Source organism: Platalea leucorodia (genome assembly GCF_965183815.1).
Source record: "Platalea leucorodia genome assembly, chromosome: 1".
NCBI lineage: Eukaryota > Metazoa > Chordata > Aves > Pelecaniformes > Threskiornithidae > Platalea > Platalea leucorodia.
Genome location: NC_138823.1, coordinates 22,107,880 through 22,126,085, shown reverse-complemented (window position 1 = coordinate 22,126,085; position 18,206 = coordinate 22,107,880). Strand labels below are relative to the sequence as shown.

Genomic DNA, 18,206 nt, shown 5'->3' with positions numbered 1-18,206 from the left:
GTAATTGCATTTCAAAAGAATGAAGAGGGAGTCAAAAGGACAGAACTTTGCAGCCTTGAAATGCAAAATTTTCCACTAGAAAGAGATTAGTGGGAAAAAAATCAGGTTGTAATATTTTATTTGGATAACATGATTTCATTCTGCCTTGTCAAACAAATATCTATGCACAATAAGGTCAGAAAAAGTTCTGACCTTTTAGCTAGAATGACTTGCAATTTCAAGTTTGAAAAGTATGGCTGCAATGTTTCAAAGATTGAGACTCACGAATAAGACAAAGACTGTTTCACTGGAAATTCAGTAGATGGTAATGAATTTTGGTAATGCTTAATGTGAGCTGGATTGATCCAGTGACTGACAGCCCAAATATCTCAATGCTGCTAAATAATGACATCACACTTCTACATACCTTTCTTCCAAGAGTATTAGCAAATTATAATTTTAGACCTCAATGGCACTAATTTGAGCTACACTATTATTGCTTTCTTTATGCATAGACCTCATTCTTTATGATCACTATTTTTCTAGCCAATTTCTCCAACCCTGACTGGCTACATTAAAGGCAGAGCCAAGGCTAGAGCTGACATCAGCATCTGGAAGCGCAGGCTGTGTATACTTCCTTTACTATGTATTTTCCCTACTGAGCTACTTACCATCTACTGTACCTAAAATGGGTCACAAGATTTTGAATTTTTGTTAATTATTTTATTAACTTCCTTTTTCCAATCTGCAGATTTTTTTTTAATAATTTGGAGAGTTTATAATTTTATTGTCATCTCTAATTTCTGAAAGAAAGGAAGCTTCATGCTTTTGGCTAGCAGTCAGGATTTTCCAGGATGGGTGCTCACACAATCAAAAACCTATCATGCATATATAGGATTAACATTATTCCAGAGACTACATCTTTTGCAAAAGAATTATCAAAGTCAAAACTAATATGAAATATTAATAGATTAAAATATTGATCTATTTAGAGAATAATTTTTAAAAGCTTTAGTTAACATCCTTATCAAAATGAGAAAACCACAACAGAATCTGTATCTCTCTTCAAGTATAACCATTTTCAAAAGTAATCACTTATCAAATATTTCAAATGATTACTTACACAGAGAAAAAAGAATTTGTGGAAGGATACTTAGTTTTCACATCATTCTTTTGAACTAAGAGAAATTGGTTCTACTAAGGGCTACATTTAAATCTTGGTGGCAACTGACTTTTCAAAGGCTGTATATATAGAAATACTCTCTATGGCGAATCCGCCCATAGGAATAAAAACTTTTCCTTATTCAGCACACCTGGGACAGAAAACTTACACATGCCTGCTCACTAGTATGAGCATCATCGTGTAGATTCACAATGGAAAGAGCGAGCAATAGAAGTCAGACCTCTCATGTATTCACCAGTCCTATGAACACTGTCAAACAAGTTTATCCATGGGTGTTATAACAGCCCTACAAAGAGTTTGTGAATATATTCCTCTAGCTTATTTCATCACCCTTATGGGTCCAATTGCTAGAACAGTAAGTAAGAACAACTGTAATATAATTATCTTCAGCATTCTCTGGGTATACATCATATCTATTTGCACAATAGCACAGGGACAGGAGAAGAAAAATGGAAAAGGTAATTTGAGCAAACGAACAGAAAAATAAGCAAGATCCTTCAACTCAACATGTCAGCTGTTTAAATGTGCTAGAGCAGGATCACTAGAGGTAAACATCCCTCAGAGGTAAGTACGTCCTTCATAAAAAGATACAAAATTAATGGAAGTTAGCACATTTAAAAGAAATATCCATTTGTACAGATAAACCTTACAATAGGACAAAACACATTTCCCAGAGCTTGTCTCAACAACAAACTCATATAGAACTCATTTATAACTCTTCTGTTGAAACAAGCCTTAGATCATGCTGCCCTTTCTGAAGGTGAAGCGCATTCTCCCTGATGGAGATCACCAAAATTTGTCTGTGTTTAGATTTAACCCTTTGACATTAACAATGGCAATGAAAGTTTCAGGTAGCAAGTGAGCACCCAATTAAAACAGAACTAGATGGTATGCTTGGGGCTGAAGCTCACAACGCAGCAACCTTATACAACAGCCTGTTTGCTGCTCTATCAGCCATCTCAGTAGCAGGCAGCTTGCTGGGAATCTTAGAGAAATTCCAATGTTTGCTCCGAATGTCTGGACACTATTGACCACTCAGCTGATGGCAAGAATGGCTGTAACCCATTTATAATCCAAGAAACCAAGACTGCCATGGTAGTGAAGTATAACGTAACAGCCGTCTCCAGCATCCTAAGTAATGTCTGACATAAGGGATTACTCAACATGAGAAAGCAGATTCTGACTCCAGGCTTTGAAAACCTGAATTGGAATTTTTGTATAAAAATAAAATTGGTAAAATTCTCTAATTCCGGTTATAAATTACAGTGGCTTTCGTTTCAGACAACCCTTTCTCAAATGGAGGCTGAGATCAGAATGATTACTTCAACATTTAAAAGAACATTCTCCTGTACAATGAGGATACTGCAAAGAGAGCAGGCCCTGTTTTGTTCTTACTTACATCAGTATTTCTATGTAATTCACTGCAGCTGCTTTTGACACACCTGTCTTGCAAAGAGGTTTTAGGCTATCAATATAAAAATTGATATCCTCTAGTACCAAAGAGGAAGACTGCTTCTGAAATTGTTTTTTTTCAATCCAGTGCTTCTGTTCAACTAATTTAGAGTCAAATAGCAATTATTTTAGTCTAAGAGCAATTACCAGATTTTCTCTGACTCTGTGAGGATTCAGTGACCAGTAACCTTCTATTTATTTATGCTCTATGTAAGAAAGGGCTTTACTACCACCCCTAGAATATTATATCTAGATAAACTACAAACTGACATTTGAAATTTAGAAAAGAGCATCAGATTAGACTAACACAGCAAGCTGTAGGGTGAAATTCAAGACTGTACAGGTGGTCAGCTCAAAAGTTATGCCCTGAAGTTTCGTTACAGAGTTAGAGGTATCAGTTTTCATTTCAAGTCAAACACAATCCAGGACCATCATAAACGTGTCTACATGTCTACATCTCAGTCAGAGGCTGAAATACTAAATAGTGAGTTACAGTCAGGCAGGATAGGGAACTGGATGAAGGGAAACCATTAGAGTAATCTTCTACCCCTCATAATGCATAGGACATGAAGCCAAATCAGCCCAGTGAAGGTGGATGTTGGACTAGAGTGAGCTCTAGAACCTAAACTTTGCTGTGAGGATTATCACTTTAATTTTCAAGAGGAGCATAAGAAAATTAAGAATTTAATTACTTTCAATGGAAATTGGATGCATACCTCACACAGTTTTCTTAAAAAATTCCAGGCACAGGAATATGAAGGAATTCTGTAGTCAACAGCCCTTAGGCAAAAATAGCTGTTCAACATCTCAGCAAAGGGAGGACACCTATTTTATAATTACTTAATTAATTAATTTAAAACATAGTAATAAATGCAGCTAAAATGACCTGAGTCCATTGTCGAAGACAAAACAACTGCTTTGTTGACAGCTGCCATAGAAAACCAACTTATGTAAGAGTGAGTATTTCAGCTGTAAGCAACTTCTCTCAGTGCTTACAGGGCAGAATCTCTAAGCTTTTCAGAGCTGGGGGTAGGTGAGAAATGCCAGCTTGCTAAGGCTAGTATCAGCCTTTGCGAGTTGCCTCTCCATATCACTTTCAGATGCCTTTGAACTCTCCATATTGTTAACCAGCTTTTCTAAAATCTAGAAAAAAATAAATTGATGGTTCACCTTTCTGTGCCGTCCTGAGCCACCATTCATTTATAATGAGATTTAAATTGAACTTTGTTAATGTTAAAGAGTTAGTTTTGTTAAAAAGAAAAGCAAAGGGGGAGGGGGAGAAGAAAAAGAAGAAAGAGAAAGTCTTAAAATCTATGTGCAAAAATGCTAGCTACAAGCCTACAACGTTGATTAAAAACCCCATGGCCTATTTTATGTTAAGGAATTGCAATAACTGCACATGCAAATATATGTAAGCAACAATTTGTAAAGTTGTATTCCTAGCCTCTTAAAAAATATCTTTAAATAAGCATTGCCTTTGAGTAGCCATATGAAGTAAGAAGATTTGTGAATAAAATAACAGATGCAAGAAGAGGTAGGAAGTTAATGTTCGGGAGCTCCAAGTCAAAGTGACTTATCTGAGGGATGGGATCTTTATTTCATGCAATCATATCTCCTAAAATTCATCATTTTAAGATGGGTAGAGAATGACAACAAAATTATTTTTCTGATTATGGTAACTAGCTCATTTGTCAACAGTACCATCAGTCTGGTCCTATCAATCACTCCAGGCTGATACGGAACAGAAGTGAAAATTGTCAAACTGTATAATAGGCAGGAGGGAAACAGTAATGAGAAATTAAGCTTGCAGAAAAGCATAAAAAAAGAGGAAAATACAAATGAGTCTATTCAATGACTAAAGAAGATCTGGAAGTAATTACCAGAGAGAAAAAGGCAAGGTTGTATAAGGAGAAAATAAGAAAGGTTTTTTCTGGTAACATTTCTAAGATTCAGTTATCTAAAGAGAGCGGCTGACATTTTGCAAGACAGCAAGTTACTAGGGAAACGTACATCATGCTTTCTCAGAGAGGCTTATTTTGTTACAGTTCACAGAACCACAGAGTCATTGAGGTTGGAAAGCATCTCTAGAGATCATCTATTCCAAGCCCTCTGCTCTGATCAGGGTCAGCCAAAGTAGGTTTCTCAGGGCTGCACCCAGTCAGGTTTTAAGTACCTCCAAAGATGGAGACTCCGCAATCTCTTTGGGCAACCTGTGCCAGTGCTTGATCACCCTCACAGCAAAAAAAAAAAAAAGTTATTTCTTATGTTTAAATGGAATTTCCTGTATTTTAATTTGTGCCTATTGTTTCTTTCTCCATGTTCCCTTAATTTGAGATAACAGGCCTTTGACAGGAACTCTGTCTGATTCTAGTGAATTAGTGTACATTCATGCATGCACAGGCTTGCACTTGTGCAAAAGAATATGGGGCTATTGAAAATGCCAGAACATACTTGTCCTGTGCATACATATTTGTATGCCACATTATTTCATTTTGCCTCATTGTGTCTAGATGCAGTTACCCATATATTCAGTATTCAAAATTATGCTCATTCATCAAAAGAGTAACACAGTTGCAGCATTATTTATTCTAATCATTTGCTAACATCTTAGTTTCTTCCTCTTTCATGTTACGAAAAAATTACAGGCAGTTGCTTGGCGAAGAGTGCTTAAATGTTGTAACTTGTTCCCATTTAAGCCGTTGAGGCTGAAGACTTGACTACAAATGAGACAGACATAGGCTGCAGATTTTGATTCTAACAAATGCAAAAGGTTTATCCATGAACATATCCACACGCAAGCAAAGGCATTGAGGGAACATATGACAGCAGACTGGGACACTCTGACTTCTCACTGATTTGCATCCAGTCACTGTTTCCCCTGAAATGCATAAACAACACTGGAAACAGGGGCTAGAGACCACGTCTTCCCATGTCATGTCAGAGCAGGTAGGTTACAAAGTAACATGTCCTTTTCCTCCCTCTCCTTCTCACCTCAGGACTCCTGCCTTCCCTGCTCATCAGGGACCCCGCTCCAGCAGCTGTGCGCTTGGGGCTGCAGCCGTCACTGCTCTGCTCAGGGTTGAGCCCAGCTCCGCTGGCACGCGTGGGGCACAAGCTGGGCCTGCCAAAGAGGGCCACTCCAGCAGAGCCCAGGAGGATGGGGTGAGAGACTGCTACCTGCACAGCCAGCTCTGCCTCTGCATTCAAAAGCAGCTAACTTCTAGGCTATATTTGGTGAGTGGAAAAAAACTGGTGGGTGAGGCTTCCCAGACTGCATGCTGTTATAGTGAAGTGGCTCAACTTAGAAAGTTAAACTCCATTCGAGATGAGGTTTTTATCCCTACAGGTGTTTGATCTTGCCTTTGGGGCCTGATCCAGGGCTTATTTGCAAGTCTCCGACAGGCTAGAGTGAGTTTATTGAGGCCTGATATCTGCCAGGAGCTGAATGTCTGAGATATTTAACACCTTCTGCCCCTACTTTTACAAGGGATGCTCCGCTCTTTCCACAGTCTGAATTGGGTACTGCAGTATTTAGATTCCTTGCTAAGCATTTCTGAAACAAGCCCTAGAGATTTTGTATTCTTGGTTGCTTTCAAATAGCTAAAGGCATCAGCTACAGAGGACACTGACTTGCTGACAGGTGACATTCCCTTTTCCTTGCTTACTCTGCCCTCTTCTTCTGGAACAGTCTTTACAGTTACTTTTGTTTCACAGACTCGGGGCTGTCATATTATTTGTGTGCAGCTGAAAGAAGTCAGCGAACATTCTTGATCAAAGCACAGATTAAAATAAGATGGTACAGTGAGTACACATTTGCTGCCTACATGTGTTTTTCCAAGGAATTCTCACAAAACAATCCTGTGTGCACAGGCTGTACTCGGGACGCTGAGGGTGTCGAAGTCTGGAAGATGATGTTTGGTAGCACAGGGCTGCAATAAACCAACAGGTCCCTTTGGTATTTGTGTGTTCTTTAATGAATATGCAACGAGTATAAGGAAGCTAAGAAATAGACCTAGCCTGGCAGAACTCACAACCCACCTTTTCTAATGCAGTTTCTAATGAATTTATACATTTAATGTGTTTCTTCCCAATACTGCTTGCTTTCACACAGACCCACTAAAACCAGTATTTAGAAGCCTTTAAATACAGTAGCAAATCTGGTAACTGTTCATATAATATTTTCTGCAGAAATTACCAGAAAATGCTATAGAAATAGGCCAGTCAATTAAGCTGACCTGTAGAAGGAAAGCCTCAGCTAAAGTGGCAGAGTGTTGGAAGTGGAACCTTAAATTGCAACTGCTCCCAGCTTGCAGAGGTGTCACATTGAATTCACTAGGTTTTTGCAACCTAGAAAGAGAAAATCCCTAATGCCCAGATAGCACCCAACATGTTGCTATTGTGCAATGATGTGGGAGGGGAAATGCAGCTGATTTTCTAGGGATGTAAGTTTTTGTATTTTGAAGAGCTTTACTGCCTTTCAGAATGACTTCAGAATCTTCCCTATAGACTTCCTCTGACAGATTGCGATAATACCTGTTCCTCACAGCAATACTTCAGCAATTGCCTAACTCTTTAGGCCAGTATCAGCCAGTATTTTAAGACTACATCAACACAGCATCAAATCAGAACTGGATAACTGCATTTCCCTCTTACAAGATTTAGATTTACAAACAAGAAAAAAAGTCATGCTCAAAAGAGGAAGGACTTAGCAAGAAAGAGGAACTAGCCTATTGTGAAATTGAAAATCACTCCCTAGAGTCAACAAAAGCACGAGGCTGCACGTTGTGTAATATCTTAAAGGGTTGAAGTCCATTAGCTAGATCCTTTTTTCTGCTGGGCTGTTTGTGCCCTCTTCAGGATTTGTAGAGAAATGAATGGACAAGCACTAGTGAGATTTATTTATACTCACTCATGTAGTTCACAAAATTGTACCTGCAGAGAGGCTTGTTCCCAGCAAAGCCAAAGGGATAAACAATGGGAACAGTACCAGATCAGAAAAAAAGTATTGGTTAAACTTAAAATCTGCTTGCTCAGTAAGAAAATACAGTTTAATGTTTGAAAAAAATATTTGAAGAAACACTGCACCTTCACAGCTGCAGTGGGCAAAAAGACAATTAGAGCACTCAGGAGAGAGTGAAGGGAGGCAGAAGGAATGTTTGGGAGGCAGGAGGATAAATAATTTCAGGAGCTGACAAAGCACCTTGAGGACAATGTCAGAACTCTGCTGTCCTTCTAGATTCATTTGTCCCAAGGCAGAGCAGAAGTGAGCTCAGAAAAGAATCCTTCAGGTTTTTTTAAAATCAGAGTTCATAGCTCCACTGTCCTGAAATAGCTCATTGCTAGTACCTCAAAATATGCTTGCTCAACATGCCAGAAGGCATAATGCACATGAAAATCTCTCTGACCTAGTGCTGGGAAGGCCTCTGTGTTTATTGGGGTTGACACTCCTAAACCTTCTTTTGCTGGTGCTGCCAGTTTTTTGTGGGACTTCTGAATAGCAACCTCGATGTCCTCAAGCTTTCCAGCTTAAAACAAAGAATGCTTTTCCTCTCACTCTCACGCGTTTTTCGTACTCATGAATATACTGAAATGCGTGAGAATTGCATTATCAAAAATTCAAAAACCAGAAGATTGGTCAAGAAAATTTTGTTTGTGTAAGGTAAATCTAGGATTAGGGCTTTTTCCCCTCCATTTCGCTTCCAAAATCAGGTTTGCCCAGTTATGTTTCAAAACCTTCCTCTACCTGAGAGGAGTCTTCAACTCTTTTTTTGAAAAACAAAGGCTGAAAATCTAATGCCATCTGAGTTACAACAGCTCAGGCTTTAGGAACACCAAATATTGTGATACCTTGATGAAAGCTGGCCATATTGTCATCATGCCCAACACCCCACAAAGCTCATCTAGGGTTTGTAACTGCTCTCTTCTATGGATTTACCATCTGGATGACACTGATGAAGAGATTTCAAGGAGGGTCAATGTGCGTGTTCAGGGCAGTTGTATGCTCACACTGCTCCCTAGAGCTGAGCCCAAGACAAAAGCACCATCCCAGCACACCTCCTGACCTGCTGCTGCTCCTGCTGCTGTGTGCAGCGCTGGATGTGGTCAGATGCAAGACTCGGCTGTTAAGTGCCTGCAGATTTAAGCTAACTTGCTCAGCACTGGAACAGTGGAGATGCACTCGCACAGCCCATAGGCATCTCAGCTGAGAAAGACAACTCCTGAGGTGAGCTGGCTCTGTGACAGCCAGCTGCTAGACCATTTCCAGGCAGTTTAAACAAGACCAGGATGGGCACAAGAGCCAGAGCAAGACTCAAGATGTATAATTCTTGAGATGTTTATAGTGGCCTGAGTATGGAGCTGGCTGATGGTGTGAATATACCTGAAGACAGGAATCAGCTGTAATGCACAGTATGCTGTGTGAGTTGAGGCTCCCAGAAAGACACTGCATGCCCTCTGTAGCAAAAATGTAGCATGGCATCAAGTCCTGCAGGGTGAGACATAAGCACACCTTTTGTGCATCTGTTGTTGGTGTGACAAGCTCTATTTTAGCAGACTTACTGTGCACAAAATCAGAAAACTCCTTAAATAAAAGCATAAGCATGCACAGCTTGAGCTTCAGAACTAGGCTCACTCCTGGCTCTACCACTATATTTGATCTATCAGCTAGGGAGAAGACATAGGAGGGCAAGACCCCACACTTTCACCACCCATCCTGACCACCTTTGAATATGCTTGAAGCAGCTGTAAGTTCAAAAGCTTGCAATGGGTCATCCTGCAGGAACACAGGCTCCTCTCCCTTCTCTTTGCAGTGGGAGGAAGCTAAACATACTCTAGCATTTAGCAGAGTTACTCTAAGACCCCAAAGTGGTTATTTTTACTCTTAGGATACCAAGCCCTGGTAGCATAATGCACAGACCTTGTTATTTTTGCACTTGGTCAGCAATCCAGGAGAATTTTTTTAAGTCCATCTAGAGATCAAAGGTCTCTGCTTACATACACTATTGTAGGAGAGAAATAACCTGTAAATAATCCACATGAAGTGCTGCTGGAAAACACCAAAACCTCATCTCAAAGGTTTACTGCTGTACAGAAGCTTTGAGATTTTTTTTTTCTGCAGAGAGGCTGGATGGGAGGAAATAACTACCCATACATACCTTGTAGCTTTGGGATCCCAAACTACGATGTCAGCATCAGAACCCACAGCAATTCTCCCCTTCTTTGGGTAAAGGTTAAATATTTTTGCTGCATTTGTGCTGGTAACAGCTACAAATCTGTTTTCATCCATTTTTCCACTGTACTGCAGAAGAGTACACAGAAGCAAACTCATTACTTTTTTAAACAAGGAATAAAAAAAATGTTCCTGTTGTTTAAAAGGCTAGGATGAGTGACAGCTCTCTGCCAACATCACATCAATATTTTTTTTAAATGTCATACTGAGAAGTTTAAAAGAAATAAAAATAACTATTTGTCTCAGATGCACATGCTGCAATGTACATTCACTGAATACGACAATTTTATCTTACTTTATCCCACAGCAAAGGGGAAAAAAGACAACTGTAAAGCCAAATGCCCTGTGGATCCAGTCCCAAGTCAACTGAAATCAAATTTTTTAGCTGGCTTTGAAACTGTAGTCCTGCTCAGCAGTTTCCTCAGGAGACATAACATCTCTCAAGTATCTAGTTTTGGAAAATGGTGAGATGGTATTAATGAGAGTCTAGAAGATGATAAAGGAGAGGCAAGGCACAACGTGTAATATAGGAAAGATGATTAGCAAATCTCTTCAGCAATAACACAGAGGATAGTATTGTTCAGTAAATATTTGAGATCAAGTAGTATAAAAAACATATTTGCTGATGTGACACATCAGCAAATGGCAAACAATAATGGATACTCATGTGCCTTGGGACTGTTCACTGCTACATAAGTAATTCAATCCAGCCTCTGTGACTGTTGCTTTCTCAGAAAGCCAGCTACACTGGCTGCAATATTGTGCATAGGTCAGTCTAGGAAGAAGAATGTCATAAAAACATGTTTGTATGGTGGCCTGGGAGCAGTCATCTGAGAAGAAAAGCAGAGCAAAAGTGGTGAACACTGCTCTTTTCTAAATAAGGGAAGACAGGGAAGCTTTCCAGACAAACTCTCACAGTTACGTAATATTTTACGAGTAAGAAAAGGGAAGATATCACTGATTGATTGAAGAACCTTTTGAAAAATTATCTTGCTCAACAGGATACACTGTTCAAAAGCAGCACTGATGTACATATTCTTGTCTCCCTTTCATACTAACCACAACACAGATTATATTCCAGTTTACACCATCAATAATCACACTAGAGATATGCCACAAGTGAGTATAGGCAGAAGTCTGCTTTGTACACACCAACTGGAGCTGAATCCCAAATACAGGTAAACAAGAGAGATTCTGAACCACATCCTTACCAAGTATGTGAGGCAGATAATTCTACTGTGGCAAATAAATATGCTTCACAGTGCATTATTAAGATGACTTCACTACTGCAAGAAAACTTAATATTAATTAGAAAGTTGAACTAGAGCCTCCAGAACGTAACAGTATTGTATTAGCCAGAGCAATGGTAACACCCAGTAAGCACCAGATCCCTCACCAGATTGCCTCACCTCCCCCCTTGTCAGACCACCCCATATCCAAAAAGCCTGGCCACTAACTTTCATATTTATATTTGTTTAGAGCCTGAAGGGCGTTGTCCTGAGAAGCACCAAGCATTCTTGTGATGACACTGAGAAGCTGCAGTCAATGGGACTTGACGGTGCTCATCTCATCATATCACAGGACTGAGCCACGCATTAGAGAAGCATTTCTTATCTCTAGCTTGTTTTCTCTGGCTGAAAACACAAATTAGAAGTTGACAGGCACACACCCAGTGTAGAAGCTCCTCCATCAGCTACGTTTGAGAGAGATCAAAGAGGAAAAAATACAGAACTGACCAAGTCAGAACTGTGGGCACCTCTTTCCTTTTACTTTCCTTTCATCTGTTGAAAAAAATGCTGCAAGTAAATGTCCTGTGCACTACCGCTGAAACAATGGCAGTCCTTTGCTGCTAAACAATGGAACTGATTCTCTAGTGCTATTTTTTAAGCACTAAGAATCTTCTTCTATCTCCCAGGAACATAAAGTGAGAGCTAGTGAAGACTCTGTTATGGTATTTGATCAAAGGAGTTATCCTATGATAAATACACTTGATAAAACTGGAGAGTTGATACTGCTGAGAGATTATATTTTGTTGGAGAAATAAATTACCTCCATGTTCAGACATCTTGATATACTTACAACGCCTTTTTCCCATATGACTGACATCCTGTCTTCCACACCATTCACTCCATTAGGGATTTTTGTGAAGTCATCCTTCCCCAGAGCTTTCTGGCATATGTCAAAGGTGCAGTTGTCAGTCCCTGTCACAGACAGGTCATCACTATGGAGAAACAAAGTTCATTATGAACCAGAGCATGTACCAGACAGTGCCACATAGGAAAACCTGTTGCAAGGCTGGGTAGATCCAGCCATCCCTTCTTCAAGGAAAAACTGATATGCCCTGCCAGCCTGTCTTCAGTCCCATCCTCCAAGAGTAGCTCCACAATAACAGCCAGTTCCCCTATGAAGCAGTTTCCTCTTCAGAAACCCCTCAGAAGAAACCAAGCACCAAAAATAACACTTTTACCTTGGATATGTCAAAGGTGTCCCACAAATGGAGGACTGTCCCACTTTGCCCAGAGCAAAGGACTTGGTTCCATCTCACTTAGAGCAATAGACTGTGTCACTCCATATACCCTGTGAAATTACTACGGATCTGCACAACCATCAGTCAGTGTTAAGGCATACCTTCAAGGACTCTTAACTCAAATTCAATCCTCTTGTGGAGTTAAGCTGTATTGGTAATGAAATACTAGTAAACTACACATTTTGTTAACTGCAAGTATCTGAAAGATACTTCCGTTCCTACTTTCTTTTGAAGGAGGTGTTATAAAGTGGACAACTTATACCTACCTTCAGAAGTCAGCAGGCTTAGTTTTCATGCATCATCCAAATTTCAAGTGAAAAAGGTAGCTGACAACAAAACCCAGAACTCAGCTGTGACCCCACTTTTTACACATTTCCAACTGACTTACAGCCTTACTGTCCCCCTGGTCACGTTTCAATTTTTGCTGCAGTATCAGCAAGGCAAGGCTTATTGATTAAAATCAAATGGGGACAGAAGGCCACAAGAGTTCAGAGAAACAAAATCTGAACACTTTCTAATTTCTGTAACAAAAAATGTTTTTCATCTATGGTTTCACCTTCCGTTTCTCCTTCCTGATAATGTAACATTCTGTACTTAGAAAATCTCCAGGGCATCAACCTGTTATTATATACTCCAGACAGAAATTGCTGTGTCTTTGGGCATCAGCTGTCACTCTTTGTTCATCTGCTTACTTAGCCAGTAAGTTCATGAGGAAACCAGGAGTCGATGGATCTGGTCTCAGTGGAGGTCCCATGACATATGCTGCAGCATGAGCCCAATCTTTATTCCAATAGTTGGTGCCATCGGTGCCAAGGCTAGCAGCAATAGGCTCCCCATAAACCACCTTTCCTGAAAAATGTAAAGCAATAGTTACTATCATCAAACAACATAAAAATGCATATCTTGTATTTTCTCTGTTCCGGATCTTTTTGGTGGCAATGGATTTAAATTTGAATGAGTATTTCAAATTAAACACCAACATATGGAAGAACATAATAAACTAAGCTGGAACACAGCATCTCTGTTCTGAATATTCTGCTGGTGATCTCCCAATATATTTCCTCATAAGAACATTGCTTGGTCAAGTTTTTTAATTAAATTGTTGACAGATATATTATAATGGGTTTTACATATTGTTTACCAGGCATGTGATTCAGATTTCAAAAGGAACACAGTCCTCAGTTGCATTAATTATGTTCAAGATCCATATATTTCTTGGCAGCACCTGTTTGGTGCTCTGAAATTATTGACTTTGTAACAATATGTAAGTTAATATATACAGCAGACAGACTTTGCAAGGTGGTACTTCTAATTGTCAGGCTGTAATTGTTCCAGCAAGAACAACATGGCACCAGACATAAATTTAAAGAGTGTAAAAACATCTCCCAAATAAAAAAAAACTATAAATACTTTATTCTAAAAAAGTTATTTCCCAAATTTTAATCTTTAATTCTTTGCTGCACAGTATTGCAGATTCCTCAGAAGAGGATGTCAACCCAGACCAGACGTCAGCCTTTGGATAGAACTAACATATTTTAACTATTTTTTCCTCATAGGAAACAGGGGTTTGAAAGTCATCAGAACAAAACAGGAGATGAAACAAGATGTTTCACTCCCTGAGGAGGTGGTCCAGCCACTTTGCAGTTCTGTAGGTGACAGGTGGTAAAGCCCCTGGCTGTGATGGTCACCAAAGAACCAGAGCAAGCTGGGACCTCACACATCCACTCATAGGCTGCTTGATGCTGGTTAAAGGCAGCCTCTGCTGGATCCCAGCAAGAGCTTTCTCCCTCCCCTGCTCCCTACAGACAGTGGGTATCTTGCTACGGATCCCAGATTTCACTCCAGGGACAATTTGTATTAGAACTATCACTTCATTACCCCAGCAAGGGCTCAGCTGGTAATTGCTCGGTGATACAAGACAGTGACCTTTCTCTGGCTTTCTGCAGTTAAGTCAGGCATTCACTCTACTGTCAGAAAACAGCAAAGCAAACCTTTGCAGATTTCTCTCTGTATATTAGATTCTGGTACTTCTGTGAGCTGCTGGATTATAACTGCTACACTACCATAGGTAGCTACTGAGGAGCCCAATTCTTGTCAAAATATGTTTCCCACTGCAGTAGTGCCATTCCTTAAATTTTTTGTGCTAGACTTGCAAAAAGGCCTCATACCATTTAAAACCCATAGTTCTACAGTTATTTCTACAAGGTTTCAAGACCTGCTCTGACATTACTATACTGCACATTTACTCCAAGTACTACATAGTATAACTTCTGCCACAACCTAAAGACTCCCTGTTAGCACTACTAATTTGCTATAACCATCTCAGCGTGCTCTGACATGCTGTACGTGATTATCTTGCACTGACACTTTAGCTTGGAGCATTCTAAGCTCCCAGTCCCGCTTATCTACATATTTATAGGTTTACACTTGGGCTCAGAGGGAGACCACCACCATTTTTTGAACTAGAAATCATAACTTAAGCAATTCTTTGCTGGTTTTTGCATCTTATTTTCAAAACCTAAAGCACTGGATATGAGGCCATCCATGGAAGTCCTATGTCCACTCAGTGAATGAGGAGGTTTGAGTCAGAGTAGTGTTTTCCTAATTCAGAGCTACTGCAGCAGTTAGGGCGATCTTGGCCTTCCCTGGGCAACTCCAAACACAGTATTTGACGGCAGGCTGCCACAAACCTAGATATATATATATATAGAAAAAGTACTGCATATGTAACCAACATCTCCTCTATTTACCTATTAGGCTTTTGACAGATTTTTCATGAGCAAAGTCAGTGGAAATTGGGAGACGGGGAAGTGTGGTGTGGCATGTGTCTTCCCTACTGCATCTAAACATACTAAAGAAACTTCCACCCAAACCTAAACTATGAATCATTAGGACATCGCTATAAATGATAAAAGTTAAAATGGTAGGAAAGGAGTAAATGTTTAGATTCCATAAATAATTTTCTTACCTCAGTTTCACAACATAAAAATGAAAAGAAGCCTCTAAGCTCACAGTCATATATGCTGAATTGATTCTAACTCATGTACCACAGCTGATGACAGTATTTCTGCAGTCCAAATTTGACCTGAGCAGCTCCCCTTGTTCCCATGAGTGGGAAGGAGTACAAGCCATTTCATCAAGTGATTTTGTGACTGAACACTGCAGCTTCAATGGACTACATCTGGACACTTCTGCTAACTGTGCAATTTCTTGCATTTCATTTGGACCGTGACTAGCCAGATTGAAGGGTGCAACAACATCAAGATTCTGCTTTAATTGAAATAACAAGGAAATTCTGCATTAAGGCTCTTCTAGCTTGATTGGCAACAAGGAAATTCTGCATTAAGGTTCTTTTAGCTCAGTTGGCTTCTGCCTATAGGCATAAAACTGGAGTAATACAGTAATAAATCAGGTCTTTCCATTTGTTATGTTTTCCTGCATTCAATAAAAATAGTAAGCAGAAAGTGTTCTGCTGTTTGGTCTTTCTGACATCTCTGAGCTGCTGGAAAATAGCTGTGGATTTTGTGACTTCTTCATCAGATGACCAAACTGGCTGGCAAGAGCTATTTTCATATAAATTACTTCATAATAAAGAAGAACATGTGACTGCAATTTATTTTACCACCTATCAAAACTCAGAGAGAGTTATAATCTTGAGGAACACCAACTAACATTTACAGGCTTGAAAAACTGGTCCCTGTGTGCTCATTCTAGTAAAAGTTTCAGAAGCACTTAAGATAAGGTCATATGGGGCAAAGATACTCACTGACCAGCTATGATGTGAAAGAAGCAGAACTGCAAGGCAGGGTTTATTGAATCAGGCATAGCATTGCATCAGTTAGGCTATCTACAGTCTGGACCTGAGCTGTCATGCATGAGCCAGCTAAAAATTTGGTATTTTTAGTTGCACTCCTGTGCTCAGAATCAGCTTGAGAGTCTGTATACCCACAGCTATGGACATGCCCTTTTGTCTCACTAAGAGCAGACCTAACCCGTGACTGATGGTGGGAGGTACCGACTTTATAAGTCTAAGCAAGCTTCTTGTAATCTGACCAAGTACATATTTTTTGTATGCATTTTTTTAAAAGGGAGAAACCTTTTGAAAACTGACTTGTTAGTAAGATGCTGCTCTCCAGTTCTAATGTGCACTAGAAAGTCTTATTTCCTTTGCTGTAACAGCACAGTTAAATGAGCAAAGGGACATGATCTCTAGTCTTTTGTACACTTAGAATGAAAGCATTTTTAAGTGGGAGGCAGTATAAGTCATATATCCCTACATCACATTTTATTAGCCTTGCTTCCCCATAGGCGTCGCTGGCCAAAGGAATGGGTGACAGGGCCACATTAGTTTTCCCCAGTAAGTTCACATGAGGTAGTCCTAACAAGGAGAGGGAGCTGCACTGCTTGACACCAGTGCTCTACAGCCTTGTCTTCTCACTGTAGGGAAGACACACAATAGCAGAAAGAGGATCCTCCTTGACTTCCCACTCAAGGGAATGAGACTGAGCACACAGAGATATCAGATTGCCCTTCTGTGGAAGCAGACAGTTCCTCTACCTATTCTAGCAAGATTCAAGCTCATGTTCTGCCCAAAGGGGAAGAAACAGCCCAGTGAGATGAGCAAGAACAGTTCTCACAGAGAGGTGCTGTCTTTGACCCTCTCAAATGGAGAAATGGTGAGCCATTGCTTTTGGCAAACAGGCTGGTAGGGCCCAAAAAGAACAGAATGGGGGCATGAGTTAACCTCTCCTTCTTCAACACAGTCACAATGTGAAAATCTTGGATTTCCTGTTCAATATTCAGCAGCACTGTAGCTGTTGCTGATGTACATGAAAACCACACTGCTACAATCTGGAGACTTCCTTCGGTGACCAGTGCTGCTGGAGATCAGAGCAGACATAGGTGGTGGACTTTAGCATGGAGGGAAGAAGGAAAGATGGTGATTCATGTGATTCCCCTCAAGTTTGCTTATTCTAGTATAAGAACTAGTATCCCTTTACAGTCTGCATGATTGATTTTAGCCTTTAAGGTCTGAGCCATAGCTCACTGAAAACAACAGAATTATGCCTACTGTCTTCAGCAAACTGGATCAGGTCTTTGGTTTCTAGCTCTAATATTATTGTTCATCATGTATAGCTAAATGAGAGACAAAGGAGAACTGCGCTTTGACTTAACATTTTTGACTAGGAAAATCACCATCCCACAGAATTTGAGAAGCAATGCTTCAACTCTGGTATCACACTGTCACCCAGAAAATAGATTATGCTCACTGAAGATCAGTTTCTCCCCTTTTGAGGTCAGTGATGGAATAGGAAGGGATATCAATCTTCCCCTGACATGGGCAGGGAGGAATATGCACCCACACACTGTACTTCATGCTAAGTGCTTCGAAAGGAACATGAAAAATTTCACAATTGTAAACAGCAGGAAGCTAGCATCAAGTGATGGAGAAATAATCTTGAAAAGATGAATAAACTGCATTAGAATGAATATATCAAATGCTTGAGAGCCTTCCTGTATTTAAGAGTTTACACAGCTTGTCATCAGAGCGGTTTTAACCTGTCCAAGTTGAATATCTTCCAGCAAAATAGTTGGGGTTTATTTATGTCATTCATACAATACTTTGAGAATTTTTTTTTGTCTGGAACTCCTTATTTTGTATTATCACTTTTAATTGAAGAATGGAAAATAACTTTTACTGAAACTAACAACAATGAGTTTCTAATTGCCAGCATTTATACAGATCAGTCTAATTAAAAACTATAATTGTACCTATCTTTGTGGTACACTAGCTATCTTTTGAAATTTCTTAATCAGTCCTAGATTTCTGTTTCCTA

At 39.8% G+C, this 18,206-nt stretch overlaps 1 protein-coding gene across 1 annotated transcript in view; it reads right to left on the bottom strand.

Moving 5' to 3' along the window:
• DPYS (dihydropyrimidinase) overlaps positions 1-18,206 on the bottom strand; it is a gene marked incomplete at both ends in the record, with an annotated part of 31,445 nt that overhangs the window by 2,456 nt on the left and 10,783 nt on the right. Inside the window, 3 exons of the mRNA XM_082304271.1 lie at positions 9,769-9,911; positions 11,922-12,063; positions 13,062-13,218. Coding sequence (XP_082160397.1) covers positions 9,769-9,911; positions 11,922-12,063; positions 13,062-13,218 — 442 coding nt within the window. The remainder of the gene's footprint in view (positions 1-9,768; positions 9,912-11,921; positions 12,064-13,061; positions 13,219-18,206) is intronic.